Source organism: Pelmatolapia mariae, linkage group LG16_19 (assembly GCF_036321145.2).
Source record: "Pelmatolapia mariae isolate MD_Pm_ZW linkage group LG16_19, Pm_UMD_F_2, whole genome shotgun sequence".
In the NCBI taxonomy this organism is placed as follows: domain Eukaryota; kingdom Metazoa; phylum Chordata; class Actinopteri; order Cichliformes; family Cichlidae; genus Pelmatolapia; species Pelmatolapia mariae.
In genome coordinates, this window is record NC_086241.1 from 395,631 (window position 1) to 414,300 (window position 18,670).

The 18,670-nt window shown below is 45.5% G+C and overlaps 1 protein-coding gene across 1 annotated transcript in view; it reads left to right on the plus strand.

Annotated features, from left to right (window-relative positions):
* The window catches only part of ttn.1 (titin, tandem duplicate 1), a 164,041-nt gene that overhangs the window by 19,599 nt on the left and 125,772 nt on the right, over positions 1–18,670 (plus strand). The window contains exons 32-61 of the mRNA XM_063500209.1: positions 228–369; positions 467–635; positions 897–1,128; positions 1,334–1,618; positions 1,722–1,841; positions 1,980–2,168; positions 3,384–3,887; positions 4,179–4,682; positions 5,016–5,066; positions 5,446–9,096; positions 9,905–10,183; positions 10,390–10,956; positions 11,169–11,450; positions 11,525–11,803; positions 11,889–12,170; positions 12,250–12,528; positions 12,621–12,908; positions 13,018–13,296; positions 13,404–13,685; positions 14,343–14,621; positions 14,739–15,017; positions 15,143–15,421; positions 15,513–15,800; positions 15,889–16,167; positions 16,250–16,531; positions 16,659–16,934; positions 17,011–17,289; positions 17,380–17,658; positions 17,775–18,062; positions 18,144–18,422. Coding sequence (XP_063356279.1) covers positions 228–369; positions 467–635; positions 897–1,128; positions 1,334–1,618; positions 1,722–1,841; positions 1,980–2,168; positions 3,384–3,887; positions 4,179–4,682; positions 5,016–5,066; positions 5,446–9,096; positions 9,905–10,183; positions 10,390–10,956; positions 11,169–11,450; positions 11,525–11,803; positions 11,889–12,170; positions 12,250–12,528; positions 12,621–12,908; positions 13,018–13,296; positions 13,404–13,685; positions 14,343–14,621; positions 14,739–15,017; positions 15,143–15,421; positions 15,513–15,800; positions 15,889–16,167; positions 16,250–16,531; positions 16,659–16,934; positions 17,011–17,289; positions 17,380–17,658; positions 17,775–18,062; positions 18,144–18,422 — 11,751 coding nt within the window. The remainder of the gene's footprint in view (positions 1–227; positions 370–466; positions 636–896; positions 1,129–1,333; positions 1,619–1,721; positions 1,842–1,979; positions 2,169–3,383; positions 3,888–4,178; positions 4,683–5,015; positions 5,067–5,445; positions 9,097–9,904; positions 10,184–10,389; positions 10,957–11,168; positions 11,451–11,524; positions 11,804–11,888; positions 12,171–12,249; positions 12,529–12,620; positions 12,909–13,017; positions 13,297–13,403; positions 13,686–14,342; positions 14,622–14,738; positions 15,018–15,142; positions 15,422–15,512; positions 15,801–15,888; positions 16,168–16,249; positions 16,532–16,658; positions 16,935–17,010; positions 17,290–17,379; positions 17,659–17,774; positions 18,063–18,143; positions 18,423–18,670) is intronic.

Here is an 18,670-nt window from a genome sequence, read left to right on the forward strand (position 1 = left end):
CTTACGGCCATTAATATTACTAATAGACATTTAAAACCTCTTTTATGTGAACGTGCAAACTTCCCCAAGGACTCCTTGAATCTTGTTCTTAGTGGTACCTCCTCACTGAGGAAGAAAACCTTGCAGAGGACGACTAGAGCCTCTGGGCTGATGAGTGATTTGTTTCCATAAGGTCAGACACACTGATAGATGTAGGGAAAGTAACTGTATCTATGTCCCTGTTTTAGCCCGTGTGGTTGAATTCACCAAACACCTGCGGGACCTGAAGATCACAGAGAAGAAGAGGGCAACATTTGAATGTGAAGTTTCTGAACCAAACATCCAGGTGATGTGGATGAAAGATGGTCAGGAGCTGGAGCTATCCGACAGGTAGAGTCCTTGATAGTCAGTTGTGGGAACTGTTACTGAGTTTTACCAACATAGTGATCAACTCTTAAACCTTCTACACCTTCTTTGTTTGCTACAGGTACAAAATGACATCGGACCAGTTTGTGCACCGTCTGGTTCTGCCCTCTGTGCGTCTGTCGGACGCCGGTGAATACACCGCTGTGGCCGGTTCAAGCATGTCCAAGGGCCACCTGGCAGTCGAGGGAAGAGATGTCAGAATCTCAGAGCCAGCCACCAGGGACATCACGGTAAGATTAGGTCTCCATAAAAATGCACCAAACCCTGGGATTTTAATACTGTCTGTCAGTTTATGTGTGACAATGACAGAAATATTTCTCAGACTTTATGATCTTTGAGAGCGCACGCTGCCGATCATTTAATATATTCTTTTTCAGATATTTTGTCCTGCAAAACAGGAAGCGAATTCTTAAAAATTATGACAATGATTATTTTTTAGAAATACTAGAAGGAAGTTTCTGGTGTTGAGCTAATCATGTGGTGTTTTTCAGGTTGTTGAGAAGCAGAGAGCCACTTTTGAGTTTGAGGTGAACGAGGATGATGTAGAAGGTCGCTGGCTGAGAAATGGAGTGGAGCTCCAGTTCACTGTGGAGGAGAGGTTCAATTATGCCACCATCAGGAAGCTCCACCGTCTCACCATCTCTGAGACCTTCAGGAGCGATGCTGGAGAGTACACCTTTTTAGCCGGCAAAAACAGGAGCTCTGTGAACCTCCACGTCAGATGTAAGAGCTCCAGTCCTGCATCAGTCCAGCACTGCTTTCCTTCTTTGCATGAAAATAAAAGTAAAAAGCTTAAAAATGATACTTGTACTGTTTAGATTTAAAAACAGATACATTTAATCTTTACTTTCTTCTATTATCATCAAAGTATTCTTTGACCAGCGGACCAAGCAGAGTATTAACCTTTCTTTCTTCTACTTTCCTTCAGTGCCAGAGCCACCTCAGATCATCCGGGAGATGCAGCCCCAAACCGCGATCTCAGGCAGGTCAGTTCGCTTCTCGGCACAGGTGAGCGGCCTTCCTCAGCCTCAGGTGTTCTGGTACAAAGATTCTGAGGTTCTGTCCACGAGCTACAAGTGCAAGTTCCTCCATGATGGAGATGAGCATACGCTGCTGCTGCTTGAAGTCTTCCCTGAAGATGCAGGCATCTATAGCTGCGAGGCCAAAAACAACTACGGAGAGGTGACGAGCTCTGCATCTCTCACTGTGGAAGGTACATATGGAGTGTTTTTCTGCTCTTTAGGCTTTTATTGGAATTATGAATTCTTAGCCACCAAATCGAGTGATGACTTACGGTGTCTTTGTCTTTCCTGCAGTTCCGGAGGTGGTTGAAGCCGTGGCTCAGGTTTCCCCTCCAGTCCTCATCACTCCCATGAGGGACTTGCTGATCTCAGAAGGACATCCTGCCCAGTTCCAGTGCAGCGTCTCTGGGGAAGGTATTGACCGTTACTCCCCTCCTTTACGGTCATACGGCATTTTAAATACTCATTGACCATAAATCCTCTCGCAGCTGTCATCAGTGTGGTGTGCCGTAAACGGTTTTTCCTGACTATGAGAAAACACTTTCTCTCCAGATCTGCAGATTTCTTGGTTCTGCAATGACAGAGAGATCCAACAGTCGGACATCTTCAGGATGTCTCATTATGATGACACCTGCCAGCTGGAGATTTCCCGAGCTCTCCCCAGCCTTGAAGGAGAATACTCGTGTGTTGCTACAAATTCGGCAGGAATGGTCACATGTGCCGCCACTCTGAATATTGATGGTGAGTTCAGCAGACGTTCGCATACTAATTGGATAAAACTGACAGGCTCTTACTGCACGTTCATCAGCTGCCAAGAAGGCCCTAAGTCGGTGCATGTTCCTCACAGGACTGATTTTAATTTTAGAATATCATGTGGATTTCCTGTAAGACAAGGTCTGATATGTATAATGTCCAACTTATCGAGAACCGATAGTCAAAGTTTAACAGCACTCACTGACTACGGTGATATGATGATGGCAGCATGTAAGCACGTTCTGATTAGCCAGGTGTGCTTTAAGTCTCCCTCCATCCCTCCGGAGCCATGAGAGCGTGTTACACAAGAAGTTTACTTACTGGCAAAATATAAAAGGAAGCATCTATTGGCAAGCAAAGCAAACCTTAACTGAGCCAATAGAAAGATGCATGGTTCAGCCGGGGGAAGTGGCAAGCATGTCAGCTGTACTGGAGACCAACGCTGCTGGCTGCACAAAGATTTTCCTTTTCTTTTAATATCCTCGTGGAGGATAGAGCCTAGCTTAGCATTCACAAATAAAACTGATCAATATGTAAAAACATTTAAAATGTCGATTCAGGACAAATTGAATCTACTGCAGCTGTCAGCGGCTAGCACTGACGCCATGTGGGGAAAACCAAACCATGAGCCCTGCTCATGTTACAGTCACTGTCTTGCATGACGTCTCCTGGATCTTTGTGCAACCAGCCCTTGGATTGGAACGATTTCCCAGCCACTCCATCAAACTCAGATTTCATACTTTCAGTGCGATGATGTGAGAAACTGACTCGTTTCTGTGAGCATGCAGCTGCTCCGCTCTGAATCTGCTCTTATCCTCACTGGAAGCATCGTCTTAAAGGTCTCTTTGCAATGCATGATGTCTTCTCTCCAACACAAACAGTATTAATGGTCTTTATTGCGAGACTGGAGTTTTCATTTCAGAGGAATGCCGCATGGTTCAGGCACTGCTGGACTTTGGAAATGTTCCTCACACTCAAGCACGGACGTGATCGCTGTTTTTCTGTTTGTTGTTGTTCTGTTCCAGTCAAGCTTGCATGATTGACAGCGGAAACCCACCACTGTCCACTCCCTCACTCATCATTATTGATCCTCAACGCGCCACTCCCACTGCACTGTTGGCAACAGGCTGTGACAGTAACCTGGAGAAATCCGTAGAGTGATGATGTGTTGACCTAATTCTTCTACTCTTTCTTATTGCCCAGATAAAAAAGCCTTAGCTAGCGTGTCAAGCACTGGGGCTGAGGCTAAGCTAATTCAGAGACTGGAGGCTCAGAGCGAGAGTTTCAGCTCTCTGTCAGTGGGACAAACAGCCCACAGTGTTGAGTTTACTGAGACGATCACTGAGAGCTCGTCTGTGTCTTGGAGCACGATTGAGATAAGCTCGATGGAGAGGAGCTCTGAGAGCAGCTTTGACTTCAGACTCTCAGCCAGCCCGAAGCTGCTGATGGAAATGAGCGATGTCCGAGTGAAAAGTGGTGAAATGGCAGAGTTCAGCTGCTCATTCGACGGCCAGCCCTTCTCCGGGGTGGTATGGGAACATAACGGTGAGAGCCTGGTGGACACCGAGCGGGTGAGAAGCTCTCAGAGCGGTGGCTTTTTATCCCTGGTCATCCAGGGCGTCCGTGTGGCGGACCAGGGCGTGTACCGCTGCACCGCTACCAACGAACATGGCCAGAACAGCTCCTCTGCTCAGCTCACTGTTGAAGGTGGTTAATCTTTCTTTTTTTATCAGCCTGTCTCTCCATCTGGTCCATCCCACCTTTCCAGCTGCTCCTCCCGCTTAGTGCTCCCCCACCCCATGACTTAATATTTAATATGTTATCCTGTAACCTCTTGTAGTGTAATAAAATAACAAACCCTAGTCCAGTTTATCCTCCCCTCCTGTCAGCTTCGCTATGCTAACCTCATCATTCATCCTATTAACCCTTTAGCATTTAGAGTCATGGCCATGTACTCTGTGACCCCTAATTACTTTTCCTAACTCTATTCTTACCCAGCTAAAGAAGCAAATCTCAAAGCAGAAACCCCCATCCCTACCGATTCAGTGCGCAAAGTGTCACAGGCACACAGGGAGACCCCTAGAGATCCCTCTGACCAAGACAAGCAGGAGGTGGTGGAGAAGCCGGGACCATCACCTCCATCTTCCCAGAGACCTTACAGCCTCATCAGCCTGTTGTATTTCCCTGACGTCGTGCCTAATGAATACCGAGGTCATCGCCCTTCCAGCTGCCCCGACTTCCTGATCAAACTCCCCCCTGAGCTGCTGATCAGAAACAAAGGCAGTGGCTCCCTGAATTGCGTTGTGAAGGGGCTTCCCACTGCGTTTGTCATTTGGCTTTACAACCAGTTGAATTCTGAGGAAACTGTGTGTTACTCTGTGAAAAATGAAGACCCCTCGAGCTGTATAAAAGTTAACAATGTGGGACCTGGAAAAGGGGGCTCTTACGTTTGCAAAAATATCAGCTCAGCCGGGGATGCTGAGCGCAGCACGGTGACGAAAGGTTGGCATCTGCATGCTTTGGTCCTTCTGCTCGCTAAGGCTTCTTTACACCACTCATTCACACTGCTCTTCACCCACACAGCCAGCAGAGGCACACTTCTTCACAGGGTAACAACACTTCTTCAACAAGGTCATAACCACTGTGTGCTCACACCACTTAGTGTTTGAAAAAAAGCCCAGCGGTGCTGCACACTAAAAGACCAAAAGGGAGCATGCACAAACGTCAGCTAAACGAAACAAAAAGCGGACGGATGCACGAGCCACCACAGGTTCTAACAGTCTCCCGGGCAGCTTTAGGAATGTTTTTAATTTGTGAACATCTGTGTCTTTACAGTCACTACAGAGGAGAAGGAACCTGTGATTCAGGTCCAGGAGGAAATAAAAGGTAAATATGGCTTTTATCCGTGATGTCTCCATCCTTAGTCTTAGTTGAGAAGTTGTTTTTGTTCTTTGTCTACAGGTTGGGTTGGTAAGAAGTTCAAGGGCACTTTTACGAGTTTACTTGTAACTGAATCAAGTTCAGAGTGGACTCGGGACTTTTATTATCTGACTCTGATCATGTAGAATTTGTTTTGATTGAGGAAAAATTCAGTGACAGACTCTGAATCATGGATGCAGCGTTATAAACTGTAAGAAGTTTTAGTCAAACATGTAAAACAGTGCTCCTGTACTGGGATTAATTGAACTGCAGTTTTTCTGTTTTCAGCTGTACTGTGGTTGGAGTGTGTGGCTCAGCTGATTTAACCTGTGATTATTCCACTCAGTCTTCTCTAGCTCAGCCGTCAAAGTGGAAGAGGAAACCCAGGAGTCATACTTCACTGGCATAAAGTTAGCAGACAAAACCAAAACACTTGAACTCGAACCAGAGTCTAAACGCTTCTCCAGCACTTTGGAAAAGAAAAAGGAAAAACCAGTTTTCCTCAGTGAACTTTCTCCAGCATCTGTGACTGTCGGAGAAACGGCTACGTTTACCGTCAGAGTGTCCGGCTTCCCTAAGCCCACCGCTCAGTGGTTTCACAACGGGCACACTATAACCAGTTCATCTGTGTATACATTTATTCACGAACACGACGAGTATAGCTTGGTGATTAACACAGTTCACAGGGAGTGTGAAGGAGAGTACTCCTGCACGGTCAGCAACAGATTTGGCCAGGCAACCTGCACTTCTTACCTGCACGTTCAGGTGAAGGAGCCAGAAAATGAGAGAACATTTGCAGTGACTGGTAAGCGCCCAGAATTCACTAAAACTATAGAATCTCTTCAGCTGCAGGAGGGGGCTCAGGGTTTCTTCAGTTACACTGTGACTGGAGATCCTCTCCCTGAGCTCCAGTGGCTTAAAGGCACTTCCCACATCCAGCCTAGTGGGTTCTGTATCATTGTGAACAACCCGGATGGATCCGGTTTTATTAACATTAAGAGTGTCAAACGGGAGCACAGCGGCATTTACACCTGTAAGGCCTCAAACCAGTACGGGGAAGCCTCTTGTACTGCAGAGCTGCTGGTGTTCAGGGAGAAAGCTCAGGAAGAGGACACGTTAGTGCAGAAAACAAAAGGTCTGACAATATCGATGGCAGAACAAACCACAGAACTGAGATTACACCAGGAAAGATCCCGGTCTGAACACATGATCTATACCATTAGTACTGAAGACCGACAGATTATTCCCAGTGAAGAGGTGGAAACGCTCAGAGAGCTCAGTATCTCTTCTGCCACCCTTCATCGTGAGCAGCTTACCCACCAGGCAGCGGTGCTGCAGTCCCATGAAATAGAGGAGAGAGTTTCATTAGCCCCCAGCCATCCACCTCAGGTCTCAGCTGTCCCTATTAAACAGCATCACGTGGCCGCTTTCTTATCCTCGGTCCAGGAGAGACAAAAGATCACAGAGCAGCACTCTGAACGGATTCTCAGCCCCGAGGTAGTTGAGCTGGAGTCGGCCAAAGAGCAACCGCCCAAGCTCGCGTCAGCTACGTCTGAGGAGGTCCTTCCCCTCAGCACAGTGAGAGCTGAGGCACTGATAGATCAGAGTCCAGAACACGTGAAGACCTCCAGCGAGCCGAGGCAACTGGTTACTAGTCACCAGGTCGAGCTCGCTGTACCTATCGCTGATGAAATCTCAGAAGACATGCACAGACAAGAGGAGGAGAGGAGTTTCAGAGTCACAGAGGGGGTAAAGATTTTATACTCGGCTCAGTATGCAGGACAGCTTCAACTTACAGAAGGACACACTGAGCATCTTCCAGCTTTAGATGCAGACATTAAAGGTTCAGCTGGCAAAGAGCAGCCGAAACCAGTGGTAGCACCAGTGAGTGAAACCAGAGTGGCTTTATCCAAAGAGCAAAAGCTTGAAATACAAAGAGCAGAGCAGGAGAGCATTACCCCATGCAAAGACATGGTTTATAATTCAGCCGTACATACCGAAGAGAAATATGAGCTCTGTGCTGATCAAACAGGACAAGTGCCACATGGGGCATTTTCTGTAAGTGTGCAGCCACAGCAGGAGGGAGAACAGCTTCTGAATCTGCAGGTTATCAGTGATCAGGATGTTTTACTGTGTGAGGGAAGGTTGAGCAGTGAAAAACCTCCAACTGAACAAGCAGAAGCGAGGAAAAGTCCGACTTTGCTGCATTCAGTGACTCAAGAAGAACAGAGGACTGTAGTTTGTGAGGCAGCTTCAGAATTCGAAACACAGATTAATGCCACCTCTGTCCAGCCAAAGCAAGAGTTGGTGCAACCAAAACGCCTTCAGTCGGTCCATGCTCTAACAGTTTTACCAAAAGAAGGCATACTCGCTGTCACCAAACCTGACCAGCAGGTGGCAGCACAGAAACTGGAAAAGGCTAGATGGCATGCAGCTACCTCAGAAGAGAGAATGGAGGTCACTGCGGATTACCACAAAGATCTTGACATGTCTGTGATCAGCACTCGACCACAGCCGCGTACTGAGTCCAGGCCTCTGTGCAGCCTTGCTGTGTCCTCCCAGCCCATGCAACTCCCAAAAGAGACTCCTTTTGCTACGAGCGTCACGCAACAGCGAGCATTAGTCCAGAAACAGGATTACTGGAATATCATGCAGTCTTTGATCATCACAAACAATCAAAGTCTGGAAGAGGGTCACACTACTAGCTTCGAAACCGATGAAAAATTTAAGCCTGAGATTAAAATTGAGGCCAAGATACCAAAAAAGCCAGTTTTCATAGAAGAAAAAGCAACGGCCACCGAAAGCTGCACTATCTTAGAGGCGGCTGAGGAGGACTTTGCAGTCCAGATCCAGGAAGGTCAGTCAGTCCGACAGTCAGTGTTTCTGGAAGAAAAACAAGTCATCGTAGGAGAGCGGTCGAGTGAGATTCATAAATTCGAGGGCTCCGCGGTCAGTGTTAAGACACAGCCTAAAGGGTTTCTTTTTGTCCCAGAGGCTCAGGATGCTCTGACTCTACCTAAGGAACTGAATTTCATCATTTATGCCCCCAAACCATCTAGTTTGAATGTACGACATCAGCTCAGAGATGCTCTTCACTCAGCTGTGGCCAGTAATCCACCAGTTTTATTGGCTGATGTTGTTGGAAGACTAGAGGCAGCGGAGGTCCATGAGGTCAAGGTTCAGAGAGAGCCCAGGCAGGCTGCATGTACCTATCTTATCACATCTCCGGGTTCCCCCCTGGAGATCACGCTGACTTTTGAAGGTGATTACCCTCAGACAGCTGACCTTAGGCATGAACTCCAGGTAGCTTTGCATGCTATGGTTTCCCAAGAACTGCCAAGTCTTACATCAGAGCAGCCGGGCACCATGCACATCGATAAGCCTCAAAAAGTGCAGGTCAGCTCAGTGTCCTCCAAGGAGGTGTTGTCTTCTGTGGTGGACTCTGTGGTGGTGGCAGAGAGCGCAGGCAGTTTACTTCCTGCTGTATCTCAGTCTGCAGCTCTGACGACAGAAGCCAGGGCTTCCTTTCAAAGTGCGACACTTCAGAGCCAAACTGAGGTCCACGAGTCCAAGAGCAGCAGGACGGTTAGATCAGAGAAGGACGTCACAGTATGCCAGGCTGAACAGCATGTGGACATTTTTGTCCACAGAGAAACCAGAGAGGAATATCTTTCAGAGGCAATCATGATCAGTGAGTCCTCGGACAGTATCACTGATTATCCCGTCATCGCAGATGTTGTGGAGGATGTCTGTGCTGAGGAAAATGGCAAGGCTGTATTTACTGCCAGTGTTAAATACGTCACCAAAGTTAGCTGGTTTTTCAATGGGAAGCTGGTGAAATCTGGCAAAGAGTTCAAGTGTTTTAAAGACCGTGACACATACACACTAGTTATTGACAAAGTTGTCAAAGACCGCCATCAAGGAGAGTATGTCTGTGAGGCTGAGAATGAAGTCGGCAAGACTACGACATCTTCCAGGCTGACTGTGGTCCCACGAGGTTTGATGATGGGAAATTCTTTGATATCATCATCATCCACTAACTTCACGCTGTGGTGAACGTCTGCTGTCTGCAAACCTCAACCAAAACTCAAAGTTTAGCAAATGAGCACAAAGGCTACGGCCTGTAAAACTGACTAATGTGCGCACTTATGTCTGCATTTTTATTTTGTTAAATACGAACACAATGATAGCAGAAGTGCTGCCACGTGTGTGGGCAGGCAGAGAGGACCAGTGACGCCTCATTGAACTACTAAACAAACACAGTTAGTGAGGAAAAAAATTTCTCGTTATAAAATAGTTGAAATTTTGAAAAACAAACAAAACATTTTCAGAAGTATTTGTGGGAGTTTGCTTGTTTGCTTTTCTTGTTCTACTTGAACACTAAAGTGGCCGTCCAATGAGAGGACGCTGCCAGCCCACAGCTCATTTACCTTCGAGACACAAAGAATTTGGACTTTGAGGCTTTGAGCAGACAGCAGTGACATGATCACATCCCATCTACTCCTCTACAACCTTCACAGCCGAGGAGTCTCCTTTGACCACCTGCCTTTAATCATTCGTTCATGTTTGCATGCCTTCTCTCCTTTTGTCATCACAGACTTCCTGTTCATCACTTCAGCCTAAACCAGTGCATTTTTTCTCCTCCACTTTCATCCCACCATAACTTTGTGTGTGTCACTTTCCGTCCCAGGTTCACTACATCACCGTCTCCAGTACAAACACTAATTTTTGTTTCTATTTCATTTCAGCAGCTGCTGTGTATTCACATGTTCTTGTTGCCTTTTTTCTCTCTTTTGCAAACACAGTGAAGCCTGTGTTCAGGCACAGAATTGTCCCAGTGGAGATAAACATCGGCAGCTCTGCCAAGTTTGAATGTGAAACTGAGGACGCTCCAAACGTGAGCTTCAAGTGGTTCAAAGATGGACACCCCATCAAAGAGGGTGAAAAGTACAGGATTATCAGTCGCTTCAGCTCTTCCTCCCTGGAGCTTCTGAGGACAACCAAGGATGACAGTGGCGAATACACCTGCAAGGCGTCCAATCAGCACGGCAGTGATGAATGCTCCGCCTCCCTCAGTGTCACAGGTAAGAGCATTTTTCCTTCTTCTTGGCTGGTTGAGTTTGGAAGTCATGTTGTTTTTATTCCCCCTCCGAGGGGATGGACGGCGTGTTTTCGTCTTTGTGCTGGCGTTTTGTTTGTGGAATTGTTTTTAAGCTTTCTTGCCCTGTTGGTTTGATTTTGGTAAAACTTATTAACACTGATTTGTTTCTCTTCTTCTTAATCCCTGTAGAACAATTTCCTCCTGTCTTTATAAGTAAGCCTGACCCTCAGACTGTGTATGTTGGAAAGAGGGCTGTAATACAGTGTGTAATAGCAGGAACTGCTCCTCTGAATGTTGTCTGGCTCAAAGACAACCAGGCCTTACCCAAAGTGCCCGCACACTACCAGAGCTCTTGTGAAAAGAATAAGCACGCTCTTGAGATAACCAGTGTTGAGGCAGCTGACAGCGGGCTTTATGTGTGCGAGGTATCTAACAAAGCTGGGACAGCTGAGTGCCACACGGAGCTGTGTGTTATCCATAAACCCAACTTTGTCAGGCCCCTGGGTTCAGTCGCCGCTGTGGTCGGAGCTCCTCTGCACCTTGAGTGTCAGGTGGATGAGGACACTGGAGTAACTGTCACCTGGACCAGAGATGGCAGAAAAGTCCACCAGTCTCCCGACTGTAAACTGTTGTTTGAGGATAAGACAGTTACTCTTGATATCCTAAAGACCACACTGAAAGATTGTGGAAATTATGTGTGTACAGTGGCAAACGAAGCTGGCAGTGCGTCTTGCTCCACCACGGTGAAGGTACAAGGTAAGAGCTATCTAGTTAAGTTTCAGGGAAACTGCAGCATTTGTAACTTTTGCAAATCTGCAGTCCTGGAAGTTAACACAGTTCAATTCTCTGGTGTCCTTTTTAGATGATAGACAGCAACTTAAATCTCTCCTCTTTCATTGCGTGGTTGCTGTTTTTAAATGCATTCTTTGACTTCACAATAGCTCTTTCTTAACCACACACCTCTGCAGAGCCACCGGTCTTTGTAAAGCGGCTGGAAGCCACAACGATTTGGAAGCAGGGCAGCACCGCTCGCCTGCAGTGCACCGTCAAAGGATCCCCCGAACTCCACACCACCTGGTTCTTGAATAACAGTGAGCTGTCCACTGGTGGCAGACATGCTGTCGGTCTGAAGGACGGTGTCGCCACTCTCGAGATACACGATGTCATGTTGACTGACAGTGGAAACTATACCTGTGAAGTTCTCAATGAGTGCGGGTGTGAAAGCTGCAGCATTAAAGTAACAGTGAAAGGTGTGTAGAGTTTTTGGCAACAAAAGGCCCAAGTCTGTGCAAAAACGCATATAACCGAATATGTTCCCCTTTAGAACCTCCGTCATTCAGAAAGGAGTTACTGTCCACTGAGGCAGTCAGAGGGTCGGTAGCTGTGCTGGAGTGTGAGATCGCAGGCTCTGCACCGCTCGAAGTGTCTTGGAAAAAGAATAGGAAACGCCTGTCCTCAGATAAGAAGTACAGAATAGTGTCACAGGGATCGCTGGCCTCTCTGGAGATCCAGTCCTTTGAGAGCGCTGATACTGGTGAATACGAATGTGTTGTATCCAATGAGGTTGGGTCAGTAACCTCAAAGTCAGTACTTAAACAAAAAGGTTAGTGGTGTAAAAAAGGACTTTCATTACAACGTCCCACAGTCTGGCAGGTGCTGACATTATTATACCAATCGTGTTATTTCAGAGCCACCTGTGTTCTCAAAGAGGATTGAGAGCGCTACAGCAGTTTTGGGAAATACAGTGAAATTACAGGGAACCCTGAAAGGTTCAGTTCCCATCACCATTAAATGGATGAAAGACTCTGAGCTCCTCAGAGATGATGATCCCAATATCAAAATGTCCTTTGTGAACAACATCTCTAGTATTTCCTTCTCGTCTGTTGAGCTAAAGCATGGTGGGAAGTATACTTGTCTCGCTGAAAATGAGGCAGGACAGCAAAAATGTGAAGCTATCTTAACTATTCAAGGTTAGAAAACATTCCATTACAAATGTTTACAGAGTTCAGATCTAACTGTTTGTTAAGTGTAAAATTCAATGTGTTTTAGAACCTGCTCGGATTTTAGAGAAAGCAGCCTCCATCAGCGTGACTGCAGGCGACTCTGCCACGCTGGAGTGCGCCGTTTCTGGAAGCCCTGAACTCAAAGTCAAATGGTTCAAAGACGGCAAGGAGATGATCAGTGGTCGTAAATATAAAATAGCAGTTAAGGAGAACACTGCCGTTTTAAAGATTCTCGCAGCAGATAAAGGCGACACTTCGGAGTACAAGATGGAAGTGTCCAATAAAGTTGGAAAAGACGAGTGCACGTGCTCGGTTACAGTTATAGGTCAGTTTTAGTCAATAAAACATCATTAACATCAATTTGTCCCATCAGCACAAGTGGAGCTTGTAATATGTTTGATATACTTCCCTACACAGATCGTGCAGTTCCCCCATCCTTCACCAAAACTCTAAAGAAAGTGAATGGGAGCATTGGCAGTAATATCACACTGGATTGCAGGCTTGCTGGATCTCAGCCGATGGCTCTTTCTTGGTACAAAGACAATAAAGAAATCCACAGCCATGCAAAATATAAGCTTGATTTCAGTGAGAGTACAGCCTCTGTGACAATAACTGGCCTGGATCAAAGCGATGGTGGAGTTTATACATGCAAAGCTTCTAATGATGCTGGAGAAAAAGAAACCAGTGGTACTCTTTCCATCAAAGGTCAGAGAAGCTGCATTACCTCAAGTTAAGCAGTAGCCATTATAGATCAGCACAGGCTTAATGACAGGGTGTGAACTTATTTGCTGTATTTCTTCCCAAATGACTCCAGAACCTCCAGCCTTTACCTCGAAACCTGAACCTCTCGATGCATCCCCGGGATCAAATGTTGTCTTAAAGTCTGACTTTAGGGGATCGGCTCCACTTATCGTTAAATGGTTCAGAGAGGAGAAAGAGATTTTCACTGGGGGAAAGTATTTCATAAAGAAAGACTCCTCTTCCAGCTCCCTGGAACTTCATTCTGTGAAACCCAGTGACTCTGCCAAATATACATGCCAAGTGTCCAACGACGCTGGGAAGGTTGACTGCACTGCAGCGCTCTTCATAAAAGGTGCAGAAAAGCTGCTGCTTTCGTTCTTTCTTTAAAAAGTGTTAAAAAGCTGTTTTCCTTTAATTAACCTCTTTATCTCATCTATAATTGTTACTCTTAATTTACAGAAGCCCCAACATTTATGATGAAGCTTGAACCTTCAAAGCTGCTGAAAACAGGACAACCTCTGAAGTTGTCCTGCAAAGTGCAGGGCACTCCTGTTATTACTGTCACGTGGTTTAAAAATGGCTCAGAAATGGTTTCAGACCGCAGACACAACATGTCCTTCGACGGCTCGTTGGCCACTGTGGAGGTTGAGAGTTGTTCTGTAGAGGATAGTGCAGATTACGTCTGTGTGGCATCCAGCGAGGCCGGCAGGGAGCAGTGCAGCAGCTCAGTAACAGTGAAAGGTTGGTTCACTCTTCACCGGTCAAAGACTCAGTTTCCAACACCAAGATTAAACCTGGTTCAAGACGCAGGTCTTCATCTTCATCTAGGTTTAGTTTGTGAAACTTGCTAATTGATTTTACTCTTGTTGCTGTCCTCAAACTTTAGATTTGTTTCCATCTAAAGTCTGGTCCACATGTTCAGTGCTGCATGCATTATATGGAAGTCAGTGCAGGGTTTAGTTACTCTCCATCAAAGCAGAGATTCCCAGTAGCTAGGAGGGGATTACTGGGGTTTCTGGCCTGACTGTTGGTGTAAATGGTTGTCAGCCATGTTATTAACAGCTGACCTTTTCAGGTGTACCTCCCAAGCACGTACAGATGTTTAATGGACAGACTGCATTAACTGAAATGCTCTGAAATGTCCATGTTTTATGAGCGTGTGTCGGCCCTTTGCTTCAGCAGATGGTCTAAAGAAATAAACTCATGACACATTACCTGTAACCCAAGGATTACTAGTCATTTAAAAACCATTGTCCGGTACAGGTTCACTGTTACCTTCTAAAACTAGAATTTAAAGGCACCGAACAGCTAAGTGAACTCTGTGGACCAGACTTTCCACATCAGACTAGAATTATTTCTTCATGCCTGTAAATGTAATTTTATTCTATCTGTTTTTAGAGCCTCCATTGTTTGTGAGGCCTTTTGAATCAGCTGAGCTTGTTACGGAGTCTGAGATTATCTTGGAAGCAATCGTTTCAGGTTCCCCTCCGTTTGAAATAAGCTGCTTCCTCAACGATAAGCTGATCAGAAATGACAAAAGGCATAAAATCAGTGTGGAAAATGATACAATCACTCTTCAGATCTCACACTGTGAGACCGGAGATGAAGGAACGTACAAGTGCACTGTTTCAAACGATGTTGGGGAGACATCTTGCTCTTGCCAGATTTCTCTAAAAGGTCAGTGGCGGGAGAGTTTGCCTCGCTGCATGCGTCCACTTTCTTTGCAAAGGCTTAGGATTTCAATTTCATTTAGACTGCCTGTGGATGATGACAACACATGTGTTTTCTCACTAGAACCACCATCATTTGTTCAAAGACTAAAGGACATGTCCTGTATTGTGGGCTCTGAAATCTCCATGAAGTGTATGTTGTCTGGGTCACTTCCCATGACTTTGTCCTGGATCAAGGATGATCGTGAACTTACGGAAGACGAGCATTTTAAGATGTCCTATGAAACCAAAAGTGCCATGTTGAATTTGAAAAATGCTCAGTTGTCACATGGCGGGAAATATGTCTGTCAGGCGCAGAATAAAGCCGGGACTCAGAGATGTGCCGCAGTGCTCATAGTGACAGGTTTGTACGATCTTCATGGGTCTTAATCGTCCGCTTTTGCCTTTGTGTCAAGCTTGCCGCTTCATCTGTCGCATGCAGCGCAGTGATCTAAACTAAGTTACCTTTGAATCATTTTGTTATCGCAGAGCCAGCAAGTATTTCAGAGCACCCAAAGTCCATCAGTGTAACCCATGGCGACTCAGCCAGATTTGAATGCAGGTTTTCAGGCACTAAACCGCTGAAGGTCAGATGGCTTAAGGCGGGAAAGGAGCTGACGTCAGGGCAGAGATACAGAATACAGAGCACAGACACGAGCTCTGTGCTCCAGATTATAAAAACAGAGAAGAGCGACAGCGGTGACTACACCTTCGAAGTTTCAAATGTTGCTGGGCACAGTTCGTGTGACGCATCAGTTACAGTCTTAGGTCGGTTTGCCCAAAGCTTTGTTGAATCTGTTTGCAGTTCTCTCTACAGTCACCCTGACAATGGTTTGTTTTTCCAACTTGTATGTAATAGATCAGATTATTAAACCGTCCTTCACAAGGAAACTGAAGGAGACTGAAGGTATAAAAGGATCGTTTGCTCATCTAGAGTGCCTCGTGTCTGGTTCTCTGCCGATGACGATACAGTGGTACAAAGATGAAACGGAGATCCAGACCTGTCAAAAATATAAATGCACGTTTTTCGAAAATGTTGCTTTCCTGGAAATCGGCTGTCTCGACAGTAGAGACAGCGGGAGCTACACTTGTGTGGCTGAAAACGAGGCAGGATCTGCCCAGTGCTCCGGGATTTTGTCTGTTAAAGGTTTGATCTCATGCATCATCAGTATTTTTTCATAGTTTTTTACAGACTTGTGTTGTATGATAGCATTTTGGGGTTTTTCCACCAACAGAAGCACCACGCATTCTTGAAAAACCGGACTCCAAGAATGTGTTGCCTGGATCAAAGGTTAGGTTTACTCTTCGTGTCTCTGGCACACCTCCGCTCGCCATCAAATGGTTTAAAAACAAAAAGGAAATCCTTCCGAGTGCCGAGTGCTCTGTAATCAAAGACAACACTTCAAGCTTCCTAGAGCTCTTTGTTGCCAAAACCTCTGACTCTGGAGAGTATGTCTGTGAAATTCAGAATGCTGTGGGCTCCACTTCATGCAAGGCAACACTCTTTGTAAAAGGTTAATATTGGAGCTTCATCCTTTTTCTTCACTTTGAAAATGATGACCGTCTTTAAGTCACTTCTTCATGTATTTATTTCAGAGCCCCCGTTTTTCACTGAAAAACCTGAAGCGGTGTCATTAGTGAGTGTCGGAGGCAGCAAGGTGTTTGAGTGTAAGGTTGCTGGTACCCCAGAGATCTCCATGAAATGGTTCAAGGATGGAGTTCAGATTCACCAAAGCCTCAAATACAAGATATCATTTTTTACCTCTGTTGCCGTTTTAGAGGTTTGTGTAGTTAGTCAACAAGACAGCGGGAAATACTTCTGTGAGGCCTCCAACGAAGCGGGCACAGAGAGTTGCATTTTTGAGCTTGTAGTGAAAGGTTGGTTTTCTTTTCTCTGTTTATGTTATGTTAAAATGAAGATCAAGTTAAATGTTAAAGTTCTGTATGTTATTATCTTTAATTGATCCAAAGGTTTCTTTAGAGCGCTTTGCTTTGCTATTTTCAGAGCCTCCGTCGTTTGTTGAAGAGCTATCATCTCTGGAAGTCGTTAAAGGCTCCACGGCAGCGTTTGCTAGCAAAGTTGCAGGAAGCGCTCCGTTCAGTGTCACATGGTCTAAAGATAAAAAGGCAGTTTTATCCAGCCAAAAGTACATTATTGTTGATAGTGAAAATGTGGGCTTAAAAATCCAGGACTGTGACGTGGATGATGTGGGCACCTACCAATGTGTGGTAGCCAATGAGGTTGGGAGCTGCTCTGGCTCGGTGGTGTTGTCTCTGAAAGGTTGGTTTTATTGATGACTCCACACTCAATGTGTTATATATGCTCTGGTATTACAACAGTGTCTTCTCCCTGTTAGTGCCTCCAACGTTTATTAAGAAGATAAAGAATGTCTCCACTGTTGTGGGAGATGCTGCAGTGTTTTGTTGCTCTGTGGAAGGGCCCCTGCCACTCTCTGTGCTATGGAAAAAAGATGAAAACTGGATCCAAGATGATCCGAAGATCAAGCAAATTTTCCAGAACAAAGAGGCCACTCTCAGGATTCTTGCTTGTGAGGCTATTCACAGAGGGAAATACACCTGCCATGTTGTAAATGAGGCTGGGCAAGATGTGTGTTCAGCAACACTGACTGTGCAAGGTACATTTATTCAAGCAGTTTATCTAATATTAGGCTGATTTCCAACTACACCAACAAGTACATTCACTTCTTCTTTTTTTGGCATCTTAGAGCCACCAACGATTCAAGAGAAACCGGAGTTTGTTAAGGTGACTTGTGGAGATCCAGTTAGCTTTGAATGCAGGGTAGCTGGAACTCCTCATATAAGTGTAAAATGGATCAAAGATGGCAAAGAGCTCCAGTCGAGCAGAAAGCATAATCTCTGCTATGGGGGCAACCTCAGTAGACTTAACATAATGTCCTCTCAGCTGGAAGACGGTGGAGAGTACATGTTTGAAGCCCAAAATGCAGTTGGGACTTGCAGATGTAAAGTGAAGCTGGTTGTTTTGGGTTGGTAGACTACTTTTTACAGCTTTACATGTGTATTTACCATAGTACAAATAGAAGACACGAATATTTGAAGTTTTTCTCTGACATTAATTATCTTCTGCTATCATTTTAAACAGAAGAGTTGATTCCTCCCACATTCATTAAGAAATTAACAAACATTCAAGGAATTATGGGTTCAGTGGTGACCATGGAGTGCAGAGTAACCGGTTCGCTTCCTCTGACAGTTGAATGGAACAGAGGGAAACAAAAGATTACAGAGAGCTCCAAGTACAAACTTGTACACATTGAAAATAGAGTCTTGCTGGAGTTAAAACTTACTGGGAGTGTTGACACAGGAGAGTACTCCTGCAAAGTTACCAACAAAGCAGGCAGCTGTGTGTGCAGTGGAGTCCTCACAGCTAAAGGTTAGCATTCAAAGTTTATGGATTTATCAGCTCACGGGCTCTTAGTCACGTATCATCATCATTCTTCTCTGTTGGTTTTAGTGCCGCCAAGATTCATAGATGAGCTTAAGTCTCAGGCTGTTGTTCCCAAGTCTGACGTATTCTTCAAAAGTGTCTTTGAAGGGACGTCTCCGTTTATGGTGAAATGGTTCAAGGATGACCTCGAACTCATCACCGGGCCATCGTGCAGAGTTAGACTGGAGAAATATTCCTCCTCTGTAGAGCTCTGCTCAGTGGGTACTCTGCAGTCTGGGACTTATTCCTGCCAAGTTAGCAACGAAGCAGGCACGGCGAAAAGTGCAGCACAGTTACTGGTGAAAGGTTGGACTATTCTTTTTTTGTCCACCATCATCACCGTGCATTTAACTCCATCTTTTTTCTCCATTTTTCACAGCTCTTCCCTGTCTTCATTTGTCTTTTCTTTGCTTTATTGCCTTCCAGAAATATCTGTGTTATTTTCAGTCCCCTGCCACAGCAGCCAGTCATTTGTCTGCATCCTCCATCCGTCCCATTACTGCTCAAGTGCTACTTTATGCTGAGGATAGTAACTTGATATTTTTCTTACTTTG